The sequence below is a fragment of the Liolophura sinensis genome, chromosome 11 (assembly GCF_032854445.1).
Source record: "Liolophura sinensis isolate JHLJ2023 chromosome 11, CUHK_Ljap_v2, whole genome shotgun sequence".
NCBI classification, from domain to species: domain Eukaryota; kingdom Metazoa; phylum Mollusca; class Polyplacophora; order Chitonida; family Chitonidae; genus Liolophura; species Liolophura sinensis.
In genome coordinates this window covers 17,683,200-17,699,935 of record NC_088305.1, presented here as the reverse complement: position 1 = coordinate 17,699,935, position 16,736 = coordinate 17,683,200, and the positions used below count along the sequence as shown (strand labels likewise).

Genomic DNA, 16,736 nt, shown 5'->3' with positions numbered 1-16,736 from the left:
GTGTCTTCGGGCATTGTGGCCTCCATGTGCATTGAAGCGTGTTCATGACATAGCTTGCTGTTTACTTGCCATGGGTCAGAGGTTTATCTGGGGAATTCAGTTTCTTCCAGCCTTAAAACTGACCACCACCCCACTAGTGAAAAATTTTTTTGGGGCACGGCCCTAAACAATGATAAAAATATTAAAAATAATTAATTCTTCCTGTAATTCTAATGTCACTACAAAATATTGATTAATGCATTTCACACATGTCAATTTGTTTGACTTGTTCTCTAAAAGAGTTTCCTTTTCTCTTTCAGTTGGAGATTTGTCTATTACCTCATCATATTTTTCGTGGGCTTATATGTACTGAGTGATGTAAGTTAATGGTTTGACAACCAAAGATGCGTCTCATACTTAGTATTGCATTAACCTCGTATGACTTGCCATATCTATCAGTGGAATGAATATTTGATTCTTGCCTTTTGCTTAAAATTCAATATGGTTCATGTATTTTGATTTTGTAGATTTAGTTTAAGGTTATATAAGGTAGATGGTATATATAAGACAATTTAACCCACAGCATTTTAAGTGTACTATAAATGAAAAATAAATGTGATATGAAAGTAACTATAAATGCTTCCAATTGAACATTTTTTAAGTGTTCAGATACATACATATTTCTGTACATGTCTGGTGACGGCAAGTACATGTGAATGACTTAAAATTTTGTCCCGAAAAGTGCATTTTTAGAGTAAATGTCATATAATAATAGCTTGGTGCAGAAACCTACATTTCGCAGTAGATTATCAACCTACCTTCTAGTAAAAACCTCCAAACAAATGTTTGTGTTGAATACAACTCTCAAAATGGGGAAAAAGGTGTAACTTTATAAGCCAGGGGTAAAATTTTGGGTTAAATACTGAATTACCAGTTTTTAGAATATGTAATTTAATATGATTATGACATTGCTGACTCTACTGGAATTTATTTTCAGAAACCATGGTTTCTTGATGTGGATAAGTGCTGGGAAAGCTTTCCTCACCAGGTAGGCATTGTACTTCACCAGCAGCAGTGAGAGTGAGACATCATGTGAGCTGAGGGTATTTGATAGCAGTAAGGCTGATTCTGAACTGAATTCCGTATTTGTGGAATGTATGCATTACTTCCCTTTGCCTGGATTTACCTTCCTTAACACCAGGTGTCAGTTCAACCATCCAATGGCGTCAACATTATGGAATTTAAGCTACCACAAGAATCAACCTGTGAAATTTCCTGTAAGGTTAATTGCATTTGAATCCTTGCAATTCAGATGAAGAGAAGTAAATCCTCGCAACAGAAAGATTCTGTGCATTCCACGACTATGGAATAGGGCTTCAACAAAACTGCAGTGTGGTTTGGTGGACAATTGGAGGTTAAAACACACAAGTTCAGGATCCTCTGTCAAGATGAGATGCTCTTGTGCATATATACTCAGTAAAGCAGCTCAAATTTTGTGGACAGTTTGTCTCAACCCTTGTGTAGAAAGGGATAATTAAAATCATACACTTCTTTTCTTTCACTTTCTTTTTAATTATTCAAAGAGACTGCTTAGTGAAAATCAGACTCAATGTCTTAATGTAGAAAACATTTGATGCGGAAAGAAGAGATTTTAGATGCTATTAAATTTTTTTTTTTTTTTGTTTTTTGGGTCCACTTTTTGACAAATTGACCTTTTACGGAAATATAATTTGGCTCTGAAAAATGGGTGAACTCTGTTTCTTTGGGGAAATGGAGTGAGTTGAAAACCTCAACTTCATGGAAGATATCTCAACATTTATGTATTTTCATTCAACTGGTTGTCAGGTTGTTTTTGTGTTTTTTTTAACATTCTTTTGGCCTTTGCTAGAAAATAGTTGTTTCTGTTTCCAATCATGTAACTTATGAGTTGAAGAGTTGTATTACTTCACTAGACAGGGGCCTACTTCACTAGACAGAGGCCCACATCTCCAACATGTAGTTTTGTCCATTGAAGCGTAGTCTTACATGACGACACATCTGCCCTTGTGTGACAAGGGAGATAATTCAGTGGAGGGTTTTTGTGTGTTAAGGAGTTAGTCACCAATTTCTTGCAGATACTGTGAAAAAAAAAATTTGCAAGACTTATTTAATAACTTTGTGTGCTAACTATGAGTACCCAGTTAAGTTGTTCACGTTACCCAACAAAATACTTCATATTATCCAGTAAAGTTGTTCACGTTACCCAATAAAATACTGCATATTATCTAGTAAAGTTGTTCACGTTACCCAACAAAATACTTCATATTATCCAGTAAAGTTGTTCACGTTACCCAACAAAATACTTCATATTATCCAGTAAAGTTGTTCACGTTACCCAATAAAATACTGCATATTATCCAGTAAAGTTGTTCACCTTCTGTATAATATCTTGTTAAATTGCTCACATTACCCAGTAACATGCTATATATACGTTTTTGTACAGTTTTTTTATATTTCATGATAACACGTTTCATAATATTTCATGATGTTGTATAGCGTTACCCGATAACACACCTCATAATGTTTAAATGTATCACATAATTTCATCATTTCCTTTTGCAGCACGTACCAGAAAGTATCAAGTGGTACTACTTGGTGGAACTGAGTTTTTATGTTTCCCTGATGTTCTCACAGTTTTTTGATGTCAAGAGAAAGGTATGTTGCGTCAACCCAGTCTTGTTTGCAATTGGTAAATGAGCTGTAAGTGACGTGTCTTGCCCAGGGAACATTAAGATTCCCTGCCCCGGGATCACAAAGCAATCTTAGACGTAAGTCAGAATTTTAAATCACTTTAAAATTGTTATTTCTCATGTAACCCGGTGAAAATATTGCTTGGTAATGTAAATTCTTGGTGGGGCCTCCGTGGCTCAGGTGGTTAGCGTGCTAGCGCAGCATAATGACCCAGTAGCCTCTCACCAATGAGGTCACTGTGAGTTCAAGTCCAGCTCATGCTGGCTTCCTCTCCGGCCAGAAGTGGGAAGGTCATTGCACCAACCTGCGGATGGTCGTGGGTTTTCCCTGGGCTCTGCCCGGTTTCCACCCACCATAATGCTGACCGCCGTCGTATAAGTGAAACATTCCTGAGTACGGCGTAAAACGCCGATCAAATAAATAAATAAATAAATAAATTCCTGGTAAGTTATTGTACCACAAATTCCTGCTAAAACAACAAAAAAGAACATACCAAATTTAATGATTAAAACCTTGACTTATAAGTCTAAGATTGCTTCATGATTCTGGGCCCAGATGCTCTCATTGTTTGCCTTTGGAGTCATTTGTGCTGACTTGTAACTATTGAAGACCATTCTGCTGTTTGTAAGCCTGTGTTTCAAACATGAGAAAGTTTGTCAACAGGGTGCTAAAGGTCAGTGGTTTTCCCCCAAGCCAGTCTGGTTTCCTCCACTCTTAAAGCTAACCTCAGTCATGCGAGTGAAAACTTCTTGAGTATTGCATTCGCCAACAATCAACTAAACTGTTTTAAAAATTGTCCACACTTTATTAAAGGATCAAAGTCCAGATTTAGGACAAATTCGCAAAGATTAGTTTAATAATGATATTAGCGGAAAGGATCCAGTAAAATGATAAATTGACTTGGCCGGCCGATCTCCAACCAGCCTCTCACTAAGAGTCACAATGTCACATTGTCACATGTCGTCTCGGCAGGTCTACATGCACTAGGGCTTATAACCTGGGTATCCCTGTCTAAACCATGTCAATATTCTGATTCTTCCTACACGTGCACAAAGCAAATATACTGCCATATCATTTTGAATTAGTAATGGTTTACTTTCCCGTTCATGACACAGATAGCCATGAACAGACTTCATGTTCAAATTTCTGGAACGACAGATTTGATGCTTATTCTAACTTTTCCAGTTGCACGGATCATGCTAATGGAAATATTACAGATTAGACATGCATCACCTTCATGTGTATTTCTGAGGTGCCATTTGTGAGTTTAAAGCACACTTTATGCACGCTCGCACAACTCAAAGACATGTTACTGCTTGCAGTTGAATCCAGTACAAAGCTAGATTAAAAGCTAGAAATACTTTTGTTTCAAAACATGAAAAACAGTCTCTGCCGTTGGAACTGGATATATCTGAGTGAGAACAACACAAAAACCAATGAACTCTCCATATAATTGTCTGGAAGCCGAGCAATATCCAGGGTGGCTACAAACCATTTCCCTTACAAGAAAGGAACTTCAGTAACAGGCAAATGGTTTACTGATAATATACAAGTACACTGTATTGGTTTAGTCATGTGCACACTTTATTGGTTTAGTCATGTGCACACTGTATTGGTTTAGTCATACACACACTGTATTGGTTTAGTCATACACACACTGTGTTGGTTTAGTCATATGCACACTGTATTGGTTTAATCATGTGCACACTGTATTGGTGTAGTCTTATGCACACTGTATTGGGTTAGTGATGTGCACACTGTATTGGTTTAGTCATATGCACACTGTATTGGTTTAGTCATGTGCACACTGTATTGGTTTAGTCATGCACACACTGTGTTTGAAGAACAGCTTTATTTCAGTTTGGTCAGAGGTGGTTAGTGGCTCAGTGACTCAGGAGCCAGGAACCACTGCGCATTCACCAGTGAGTTCAAGTCCAGCTCATGCTGGCTTCCTGTCCAGTCATACTTAGGAAGGCCTGCCAGCTGCCTGTGAATCTCCCTAGGCGCTGCCCAGTTTCCTACCACCATATTACAGGCAGCTGTCATATAAGTGACATATTCTTGGGTTCGGTGTAAAAACACCGATCAGATCAAATAAGCCTGTGTATTTTGTAGTACCAAGTAGCATTGTTAGTGTTATTCACGCCTTCCTGATATCCGCATCTGAAGTTTCCCTAACTCCTGTTTTTGTCATTTCAGGATTTCTTTGAGATGTTTGTACACCACGTTGCTACTATTTCCCTGATGTTTTTTTCCTGGTGTAACAACATGGTTCGCATAGGAACACTCATACTAGTGGTTCACGACGCATGCGACTATTTGTTAGAGGTCAGTATCAAGGTTAATGGGGTCAATTTTCATGCTGACATGAAATCAGTCTGATACTATTTGGTGCAGTACATATATACTCTAACTCCTCAACCGTCTTGCATAAGTCTTTCAGTGCAATTTAGGCATCTTCTTAATTTAAGTTTTAGACAAAAGTACATTTAGACAAAAAAACAATTTAAGGGCTTCATCAAATGTATAATATTATTCACAGAATAATTTCAGAATATGCTTGAATAAACGCCTTGCAAACATGTGAAAAGGTTGAAGAATTGCAATAGTATACATGCATCTTAGAAAAACCAAGGTGTCTCTTTTTTGCCTTTCTTAGAAATTATGATATGTATGTGTATTTATAATGATACATCAAACTTATCAGTGGAATGAAAGTTGTGTTGGGAGCAGCCAGTGGTCTAGTGATAAAAAAAAAGGCCAAAAAAAAAAAATAAACTAAAATGAAGTATATATAAGATGAAAGACAATTATGCCATGTCGAGGAAAATAGGTTCTGCCAGGTTTTCCTCCCACCATAATGCTGACCGCATTATTTTTGAGTATTCTTGAAATATTCTTGAGTGCGGCGTAAAACACCAATCAGATAAATAAATATGTCCGCTAATTTTATGTCATTGAATACAGTACATGTATAAACTTTCACTGTAACTTCTGCTTGAGCTTTACATTTTATGTCTGTATTTTCAGCTGTCGAAACTCTTGAATTATTTGAAATGGGACAAGATTTGCAATTCCGTTTTTGCAACATTTGCATTGATGTGGTTGATCACTCGCCTTACAATTTTCCCATTTTGGTAAGTATTTTTTTTCTGGGCAGCTGTAACTTGATGAGGCTCTAGGCAACAACTTCGGAGCTACTTTCTAAATAAGTGAATCCAGAAACATCCTGATACATGTACATGTGATTTGTTAGGCCAGAAGGTTTGTCAGATACGTCTCATTAGGTTACCTTCTCATAAATTCTGGCACTTGTGCTGAAGGTGGTTTTTGTCTGGCTTAGGTTTGTAGCTCCCTAAGATTCCTTAGTAGTTTCCTAGGATTTCTTAGCTCCTCCAGACTCTGCTCTGTGTCCTCCAGGCTCTGTTCAGTTTCCTCCAGGCTGTGCCCAGTTTCCTCAGATTACCCGATCTCCAGGCACTGCTCAGTTTCCTCAGACTGTCTGGTTTCCGCTAGTCTGTGTCCTGGTTTTTGCAGAGTCAGTTCAGTTTTCTACAGAATCTTCATGTTTGTTTTTATGCTCTGTTTGGTTCCTCTCAGGCTGTCCAGTTTCTCTGAGGTTGTGCACTGTTTCCTCTAGGAAAGACTCTCATCAGACTTGGTTTAGTTTCCTTCAGACTCTCTGTGGATTTCATTATGCTCTTTTGGGTTTCTCCAAAACCTGCAGAGCCTCCAGTTTCCTCCATTCTGTGCCCAGTCCTCCATTCTGAAGGCTCTGCTTGGCTTTCTGCATCTCTGTTTGGTTTCTTTGGATAACCACAAATCAAACTGTCCTCATATAAGTGAAAATTCTATAACATCTATAATACAGTACCTGTCAAATAAAACATACAGCAGACATCAACACCACAGGGCAGCAAAATTGCCAGAACGGTAACCCAGAACTAGCAGTACAAAAATCTCCAAGTACATGAGTATTTAAGAAGAAACAAGAAATCAGGAATGACATGTTCATTTATTTATTTGTTTATTCATTTACTGTAAGTTTAATGTTTTTTAAAGCTTCAGAAAGTGCATTTTTACATACAAATTTCAGGTGAAACACAGTATTATGTGTTTATTTGCTTATTTATTTATTTATTCATTTACTTTTCCAGGATCATTCACTCCACCTTGTTCACAGCAATAAAAGTTGTTGGCTTCTGTAACATCTACTATTTGTACAATACCTTTCTGATATTACTGCAAATCCTCCATGTCGTCTGGTTTATCTTCATCGCAAAGGTCGCCTACCAGGCCCTGTTTAAGGGACAGGTAAGTGCTTGGTCATATTACCCCACCATAGTGCTGACCCAGTGGCCCCCATGGTTAGTGCAACACAGCTAACCAGGAGCCTCTCACCTGGACAGTTTCTAATGGTCCTTCATCTGACACATACTTCATTTAAAATGGTCTTTGCCTTAGGGAAAGTGATAATTTATTGGTAAGAGAAAAATATCAGTTGCCTTTCAGTACATGAACATTGTTTTAAAGCTCACAAACCCTCAAAATGCAGTCTGGACATAGAGGAATTCTTTTCTGTCTACTCCATCCCATAATATCATGTGTGTTGCGTTATGGGATAGACTAGACAGAAGACAATTGCACTGTCCAGATAAGTCACTAAACTAATATTAGTAGTAAATAGAGTCAAAATCCAATTTGAACACATTTGTTACCTGAAAAGGCCGAATTCTAGTGCAAATATGTTTATTAAACATGTTACATCCTCATTTATAACATTATTACACAAAGACTATATATACCAAGAGATGGTCCCAAATACCCACCGTACAAAAAATATCATATTTCCAATTAAAAAAGAAAAATCTAAATACAAAAATGAAGACCAGATTTACAGTTAACTTTTTGCACTCTTTCATCTGAACTTTATGTAGTTTTTATGTTTCTCCACCTTTAAATTTATCCAACTTTGGATAGCGTACAATGTGAAGGTTTTTAGGTGAAAAATTGCTTTGTGGAATGGGCCCTAGTGCATTATACATGTAGGCTTATGCTATTTTTTGATCTGGGCACAGCGGGTGTCTCAAGGGAGGTAACTATGTAATGAGCTGCAACAAAACACAAAGAGTTAATTTCCCTTTCTATGAATTTCTCTGCAGATTACAAAAGATGCTCGAAGCGAGACAGAGGAAGAAATTAGTGAGGAAGAGAAAAGTGTTCCGGTCGCCAATGGTCTTAAACAAACGGGGAGATGAGAGCGATACCGCCCACATTACACGCAAATATCAGAACTGTCGTGTAGAAATATCACCATATTGTCTTATTTACCATGTTTCATAATTTGGGTGTTATGCATATATATATACATATGTGTGTGTGTGTATATATATATATATCTATATATATATATATATTCAGTTACATTTAGTTATATAATTTATTATGCTTTCTCATCACCATTTTAGTTGAATCATGTCTTTGGCTAGACAGTTAAGGAATTGGTTGTGTTTGTGTGTGTGTGCATGTTACTGCACAGAACCACCGGCATAGGTTGGATAGGAATGTGGGCCAGAAATTTACTTAGGAAACCTCAATTGATGACTCGTGAAATATACATATTTATCTTAAATCAGATATACATGTGGTCATTCAGTACAAACACAGGAAAGACGAAGATATATGCGCTTACAGTCAGTGTTTGGGCGAAATCAAATTCAAGGACCATTTGAGATTCATCCTGTCGGCAATGGGCTATAGCTGCCTGCCTAACCAAGATCCTAAAATCCTACCAAGCTAAAGGCCTGTCAGTGATAGGCTACAGTGACCTGCTTAATGCGAGCTACATGTGTTGTAAAGTCTTACAAACCTAAATCCTGTCAGTGATAGGCTACAGCGACCTACCTAATGTGAGCTACATGTGTTGAAAATCCTACCAAGCTAAAGGCCTGTCAGTAATAGGCTACAGTGACCTGCCTAATGTGAGCTACATGTGTTGTAAAATCCTACCAAGCTAAAGGCCTGTCAGTGATAGGCTACAGCAACCTGCCTAATGTGAGCTACATGTGTTGTAAAACCCTACCAAGCTAAAGGCCTGTAGATAGCTAGTGATGCATGTATGCCAGGGGATAACTAGTGGCCTGTTAGTAAATAGCTACTCGTCTTCCAAGGGGTAGCTGATGACCTGTCAGGCCCTAGGGACCTTGTGTCCTTCCTGTGGATAGCTAGTGGCCTGCCTTTGTATAGCTCGTGGCCTGCCTTTGAATAGCTAGTGGCCTGCCTTTGAATAACTAGTGGCCTGACATTGGATAGCTAGAAACCTGACGGCAGATTCATGTAGCTAGTAATCTGCTAGGGTATAGCTTGTGGCCTGACAGTGGATAGCTTTTGGCCCTGTAGATATCTAGTGGTCTGCTAGTGGAAAGCTAGTGGCCTGACTGGAGATACATGTAGCTAGTTTCCTGACAATGGATAGCTAGTGGTCTGCCAGTGGATAACTGGTGGCCAACCGGGATAACTACATGTGGTGTCCTGCCAGTGGATAGCTGGTGGCCAACCGGAGATAACTACATGTGGTGTCCTGCCAGTGGATAGCTGGTGGCCAACCGGAGATAACTACATGTGGTGTCCTGCCAGTGGATAGCTGGTGGCCAACCGGGGATAACCACATGTGGTGCCCTGCCAGTGGATAGCTGGTGGCCAACCGGGGATAACCACATGTGGTGCCCTGCCAGTGGATAGCTGGTGGCCAACCGGGGATAACTACATTTAGTGGTCTGCCATTGATCAGTTAGCAGTCTTCCAGGGAATACATGTACTGTAGATACATGTAGTGGTTTTCCCACTGAAAACATTTAGTCTGGTTGGTAACTGCAAGTACATGTAATGGTTATTGCCAAACCAATTACAGATTGCTTTGTGGAATGAACGTGCTGGTACACTATATACTGAAACGTACTCATGACCTTCAGTTTACTTAGATTATGCATATATTAGGAATTGTGATGGATATGTACATGCTCACAAATTTGAGACTGAACTAAAACATACTAATACATGGATTTGTGTACCAGTGTGCTATAAATTTGACACAGTGATTCAAATGTGTACACAGTTTATTGCTGTGTATATTTGGGAATGTTGGTTTGTACTGTGAGAATTTTGGTTTTGTACTGCATTAATTTGATGCAGTGAGTGGAGAGGTTTTTGCCAAGTTAAGATTTTGCATTTTTGAATTTGTGCCATGACAAATTGCTACGCAAATTTGCTAGGTATGACACACAAGATGTGCAGGCAATGTGCCACCTAGGGTAATTGTTTATTTAACTGTCATATGCATTGCCAAGTTTATATTTCTTATTGAATCGACTGTAGATGTGGATAGATCTTTTGTCAGTTTCATTTCTTTGGAATGTCACGCCTATCTAAGTATGATAGGCATTGCTCTAATTCTCTCTAATTCTTCAACAGCTGTCACTGTTCAACGCACCAAGGGCATAGGATTTTGCTATTGCAAAGTTAGTGAATCGAGGAAGAATTTGGCTGAACCAGGGTAGCACTTACTGTTTTGCATTTTTTATAATATAAATACATGGCTTTTACCGTACACACAACATATGAATGTCTAGCAGATAAAGATAAGCACAAATGTGAAAATATAGTTTGATTAGTCAAGTTTTTACTCCGGTTTTTTGTGATCATTTTTTTTTTTTTTTTATTTGGTGGGAAAAATTGTGATGTGTTTAGTTACAGACTGGTTGTGTGTTTTGATTATTGATGTATGTGATGTTTTATGATTGGCCCTGTTGATTTTGCCTGGTGTATCAAACACAGTGTATTCATTGTCACACGTCTTAACTCTAATAGCCCCCTTTTATTGTATTCACTCTCCTTTTTATATTAGTCACTGTTATCTTCGAAACCTACACCCCTTTCATGTACATGTACGTTCCCCTTATCTTACCCACACTCCCCTTATCTTCCCCACACTCCCCTTATCTTTCCCACACTCCCCTTATCTTACTCACAACCCTTATCTTCCCAACATTCCCCTTATCTTCCCCACATCCCCTTATCTTTCTCACACACACCCCCTATCTTCCACACACCCCTTATCTTTATCACATGCCCCTTATCTTACCCACACGCCCTTATCTTACCCACTCATCCCTTATTTTTCCCACACTCCCTTTATCTTTCCCACACTCCTCTTATCTTACCCACACTCCCCTTGTCTTTGCCTGACACCCACCTCTTCTCCTGGTGAAACACACCCAGATTTTAGTGACTCCTTATCTTGTGGCCACACTCTGTATGTTTAAACTGAAACAGTTATCTTCATAGTGATAAGTGTTAACTCATCTCTCAAACCCCTTGTGTTGTGAACTTATGTCTCAGCGACATGCCCCTATTTTAAATGGAACACCCCTACTCTAAATGGAACACCCCCTCCATATATCTGAGTGACATTCCTCTGTACAAAACAACAGACCCCCTTTCAGATGATTTATCCTAATTCCTCAACCTTTTTGCATATGAAAGAGCAACTTTCAGAGCAATTTATGTACCATTTTATTTTAATTTTGAAGACAAAATGACATAGGTTGGATTGGCCAATTTCAGGGCCCTCAGAATCTGCTTGAATAAACACCTTACAAACATGAGATAAAGGTTGAATTCCAGTGATAGGTGTATCTACTTGCAGCCCATGATGTAAGCGACACTTTTCACTGTGAGATTAAAAGAAACCAGTAGAGACCTTTCATTCAATTATAAAGCAGAGCCATCTATTTGATATTGTGAGTGGTTTGCTCTATTTTAATTGCATTTATAAGAAGTTGGGAGAGCACAAATGCAGCGCCTAATCTAAGCTCGCATAAATGACGATTTTTGCATGATGGAATTTTTGTAATAATCTGAGCCTCTGTCTAACCATTGTACAATAGCTCCATTAACTTTACTATGATGCATACGTGCACAAATAACATTTTAGTAATTAAGATTTGATTACCTTCATAATTAAGATTTGATTACCTTCATTTCAACAGTCCATGCTATTTTGATATATGTCTTTACATGTACATATGTACATGGCAGTACACCCTTATTGTTAAACTCACCAATGTATTCAGGATGTACATGTATGTAAAAATGAAAGTTGCCAGAGCATACATGTAAAAATACTTTTTTTATGTACATGTAAATTGATGTAGAGATTAGAGGAATAATGAGAAATTTATATTATATTTGATGTATGTTTACATTTGTGTTAATAGAAGCTTGTGCATTGTGTACACATTTATGATACATGTACTTTTTGTTTGTGCTTTGATTGTAAGCATTGAGACACATAACTGTTGCTTGGGTACAGTGTTGTGTGCTTTATGCGTGATTTTAGTATAATAGTCACGACACATATTCATGAATGAGTCACGACACATATTCATGAATGAGTCATGACACATATTCATGTATGAGTCGTGACACATATTCATGTATGTGTCATGTTAGCTTAATACACTAACCATACCCATAGTGCAGCTGTACCTGTATATAAATGGCTTGCATGTACAAGTACACGTTATACTGTTGGCTATATTTTGCGTGTGTGTATTGTTTTCTTGTATATACACGTATACATACATACAGATATCATTTTTAAAAATTCCACGAAACCTTTGTGTTTAAAGATGAAGTATCATGGGTCTTTTCTGTCTTGTTTACACCAACCCTTTATTAATTCACCCAGAGTTTTTAAATAAAATTTCCGTATGTAAGCCTTGAGAGTTTCTGTCGCCTTTACAACACTGACAACAACTTCTGTTGAGTGCCAACAGACCCTAAATAAACACGCCTCTTTGCGAGAAACCCTTACACATTCTTTTACATAATAACCAAGGACTATGCTCTAAAAATTATTCTGTTAATTTTAGCAAAGTCTGTTGTCTGGGTGATGCTAGAGTGTGTTCTAATATTTAAGCACATTGTTCTGTTAAACACAACACACATTTTCTAATAATTCAGCATAAAGATTTTATTAGACTAACAGAATGTAATAACCGAATACATCCTAGCATCACTCAAACAAAAGACTTTCTGTTAAAAATAACATATCAATGTCTTGAGTGTAGTAGAGTTCTGAGAATGCTTTTCGCAACACAAAATAGCTGGAGCTAATATCGCGTGTGTTTCTTCATTTAATGGAAGATGGTAAAGATAGATTTAAGATCCAAAACAGGGCCATCTGCATCAGATAGTGTGAACTAAACCCCCTAAAGGGTTGAAACTGGGCAAACACTGCGTGAAACTGATTCCTGTTTACCAGAAATACACAAAGACTATTGTAGTTGTCTTGGGTGTTGATGATACCATGGGCGTAAATATGGGTTGGAACTCCAGAGTTTAAGTGATGGGAAGATAAATGTTTTAATTTAGTGGTCTACATTTACTTGCTAAACAGGCATGCTTGTCACAAATTACCCATATATATGTATCTAGTTAAGTTATTATCGAAAGCTAATCTAAATGTTATCAGTCCTACGGTTGAGAATAGCCTTGCTGTTTGATTTGTTTTTGAACGAGTTTGATTTAAAAGTGATGGAACGCAAGCTGTAAACTTGCCTTGCTGTAATTTTATCATTCTGTGTCTTCATGTTTCTTGTGCCGTATTGTTGACAACTGTGATTGATATCTCTTTTAGTCAACCCAGCCAGTTAAAAAGGCAATGTATTTGGTGTGTAGTTTTGAAACCAGTCTACCGTAAAACACCTAAAGTTTCATGGAATGGAGTTTTTGTGCAGTTGTCATACTCTTAATGACATCAGATTTCGCGTATTCCTCTCCAGCTATACATGGAAATGTATGCCAGCAACCTGCGGATGGTCGGGGGTTCCCCGGGGCTCTGCCCGATTTCCTCCCACCATAATGGTGTCTGCCGTCGTATAAGTGAAATATTTTTGAGTACGGCGTAAAACACCAATCAAATAAATAATTTCTCGTTGGTTTACATTGATATAATAGCCCCAAATAATATGATTAGCTGGTGGAATACTGGGTGATAATTCAGCTCAAATTTGTTTTAACTTTAATCCTAAGTATGGGCTTGTTTTGCATCAAACAGTAAAGGTGTGGATCAATGCATGTATTTATCACGAAATTCCGATTTTTATTGAGAAGCAGGGGTGAGTGTTCGATTTTTTTTTTTACAGGGCCTACACGTTTTCTAAGTGACAATAGATTAAAGTTCCCTGCCCAATTGTAGCAGGGAGTTCGCACATTATTTGCATATTCATAGCGTAGATTCATTTTGTGTTGGTGCACTCAATAATGCAATCGACAATCAGCACTATTTTAGACAACAATAAAGAAAATCGGTGGAAATCTTGCATACACCAGTAAAGGGATGTACCTACATTGCGTAATAAAAAAAAGACCAAGACGGCAAAGTAACACTTTACTCTGACAAAGACAAGCTGAGTTTAGACCTTTCCAGAACTCGCTGTATACACGCTGTAGTCGGTCAGTAGTCTTGTCTGTACCATTTTCTAACATCTACAAATAACTCCAAGTTTTTTTTTGTTTTTTTTTCCACCAGTCTTCAGCCATATTATCTGTCATGTGACTGTGCGATATCTGCTCCAAAATATTGCCAGGTATTTGTAAATTTTGTGACCTGGCGTCCAAATTATATTCGAAACCCAGCAGTACCCCAGCACTAGTTTTCCATATTTAACGACTTTCAGTATACTTGTTATCAAGCTTAATAACTCCTTGCTTAAACTTCTTTTTTTTGAAGAAATGATAACAGAGATCACAGGTTGTATTCTGTCAGTTGACATTCACTCTTCTCTAGCACAGGACAGAAACACCTAACACCAATCAACTAACGTAAGTTGTAAGTAGATCCCTCCCCTCCTTAATTCTTACTACAAAACAGAGGAGCTGGTAAAGCTTGTGAATTGTGTTGCGGAGAGATCTGTCTCGAATCTTTTGATTTCGTTAATTTTGCCCACAAAGTTGTTTTCTCGCTCTTGAGGTAAATCCGAGTGTCTGGAAACGTAATACTTGGCGTGCCAGTGGTTTGCTCTTAGAAACGATTGTGGCACACTGATATAGTGTTCCTGTTTACTTGGCACTATATCTATAGAGATGGCTGCAGTATGCTTGTACTCTCAGTGAATAGAGGTTTTAGTACGTTGGCCTTCTGCTACAAATTGGCCCAGCGGAATGCGAAGATAACACTTGAACGTGGTTGGAGGGGCCTCCGTGGCTCCGTTGGTTAGCACGCTAGCGTAGCGTAATGACCCATGAGTCTCTCACCAATGCGGTCGCTATGAGTTCAAGTCCAGCACATGCTGGCTTCCTCTCCGGCCGTACGTGGGAAGGTCTCCCATCAACCTGCGGATGGTCGTGGGTTTCCCCCGGGCTGTGCTTGGTTTGCACCCACCATAATGCTGGCCGTATAAGTGAAAAATTCTTGAGTACGGCGTAAAGCATCAATCAAATAAATAAATAAGTAAACGTGGTTGGCAGGTAGGCCTGCAATGTACTCGCAGTATGTACATGGATTTCGCATACATGAATTCTGCACTCCCCATGAGCTGTTTACATTATCAGAAAAGTCATTAGAAGAATCATAATTCGACGAGCGTAGAGTGTATCTTTTTATATACCTTTTATACCACTTGTAATAGTGATTTTTGTGTAGTTTTCCTGACAATATACAAGTAAGTGCATACAGATGCTTATACCTGTTAGAATGTCGGACCGATCGGAATAGTCATTAGAAGAATCATAATTTGATGAGCGTAGAGTTTATCTTTATACGTACATTTTTTACCACCTGTAATAGTGAGTTTTGTGTAGTTTTCCTGACTATATACAAATAAGTACATACAGATGCTTATACCTGTTAGAATGTCGGACCGATTCCTCGAAGCAAGTTTTGTCTTGTGCAGTCAAACTTTGAAAGGTGATTTATATACTTAAAGCTTTTGGGCCGTTGGAGTTTAAATTTTATGCGAACACTTCATTATGTATTATCATCATATGCGCTGTATTTACTCTAAAAAATCGCCTGAAAAAATCCATTTTTAGAGTCTAATGAAGGTTGTGCAACAGCATGTCATCCTACCTTCCCCTAGAAATCACTATCAGGCAAACTGGGTAAACTGTTAAAAAAAATTAGACCAAATACAAAATATGAATTTATGAAAATTGTAATTGTTGGGGACATACAGTGAGTATTGTGTTGTTGTGCTACTGAACTAAGCATCCCCAAGGTTTGGTCTCATTGCATTGTTTTTATATTATTGTCTTAATTATTAAAGACGTGTGACCATTTGCCGGCTATTGCAGTATAGTCGCTGCTCTGGTTTTATTCACCATGCGGTACGTCATTAAGTGTTGTGTGTGTATATATATATATATATATATATATATATATATATATATATATATATATATATATATATATATATATATATATATATATATATACACACACTCTGGGATTTAAAATTTGAGTGCAGTGGAAAACTTGCTTTGTTGAATTGGTTTCTGCTCTCTAGAATGAATGGTTTGAAAATGTCATTGTCGTGTACGCATGTGTGAAATGTGAACATTTTGACTATTTGTTGTTGCCACAATGACAGCCTGATAAGATTGTTAATCTTTTAATGATATTTGCTTTTATTTGCACTTTGTGAAGAAAAACAAAAAACATGTGTTTTGCTGGCAAGAGAACAAACATACTTCCCTTGACCTGTTGCAATGACAACCTGTTTGGTTTGAGCAAATGATTATCAGGAGATGAACTCATAATGGGGAAAATAATAATGATATAAATATGTACAAAAATGCTTGGATTGGTTTGTTTTGATAAAGTTTGGGTTGACAATCACAAGTAGTTTTGTTCATTTCACCTTGAGATGGGTTTATTCGCTTTAAATTGGTGAAGGCCGAAGTGGTTAGCACTCCAATGCGGCGCAGTGACCCAGGAACCTCTCACCGATGCGGTCACTAGGAGT

At 37.9% G+C, this 16,736-nt stretch overlaps 1 protein-coding gene across 1 annotated transcript in view; it reads left to right on the top strand.

Moving 5' to 3' along the window:
* The window catches only part of LOC135477555 (ceramide synthase 5-like), a 28,531-nt gene extending 20,478 nt beyond the window's left edge, over positions 1 to 8,053 (top strand). The window contains exons 4-10 of the mRNA XM_064757700.1: positions 300 to 357; positions 977 to 1,027; positions 2,581 to 2,673; positions 4,909 to 5,037; positions 5,740 to 5,846; positions 6,867 to 7,023; positions 7,872 to 8,053. Of these exons, the coding sequence (XP_064613770.1) occupies positions 300 to 357; positions 977 to 1,027; positions 2,581 to 2,673; positions 4,909 to 5,037; positions 5,740 to 5,846; positions 6,867 to 7,023; positions 7,872 to 7,967 (691 nt within the window). The 3' untranslated portion in view covers positions 7,968 to 8,053. The remainder of the gene's footprint in view (positions 1 to 299; positions 358 to 976; positions 1,028 to 2,580; positions 2,674 to 4,908; positions 5,038 to 5,739; positions 5,847 to 6,866; positions 7,024 to 7,871) is intronic.
* Positions 8,054 to 16,736: the final 8,683 nt, after the last annotated feature.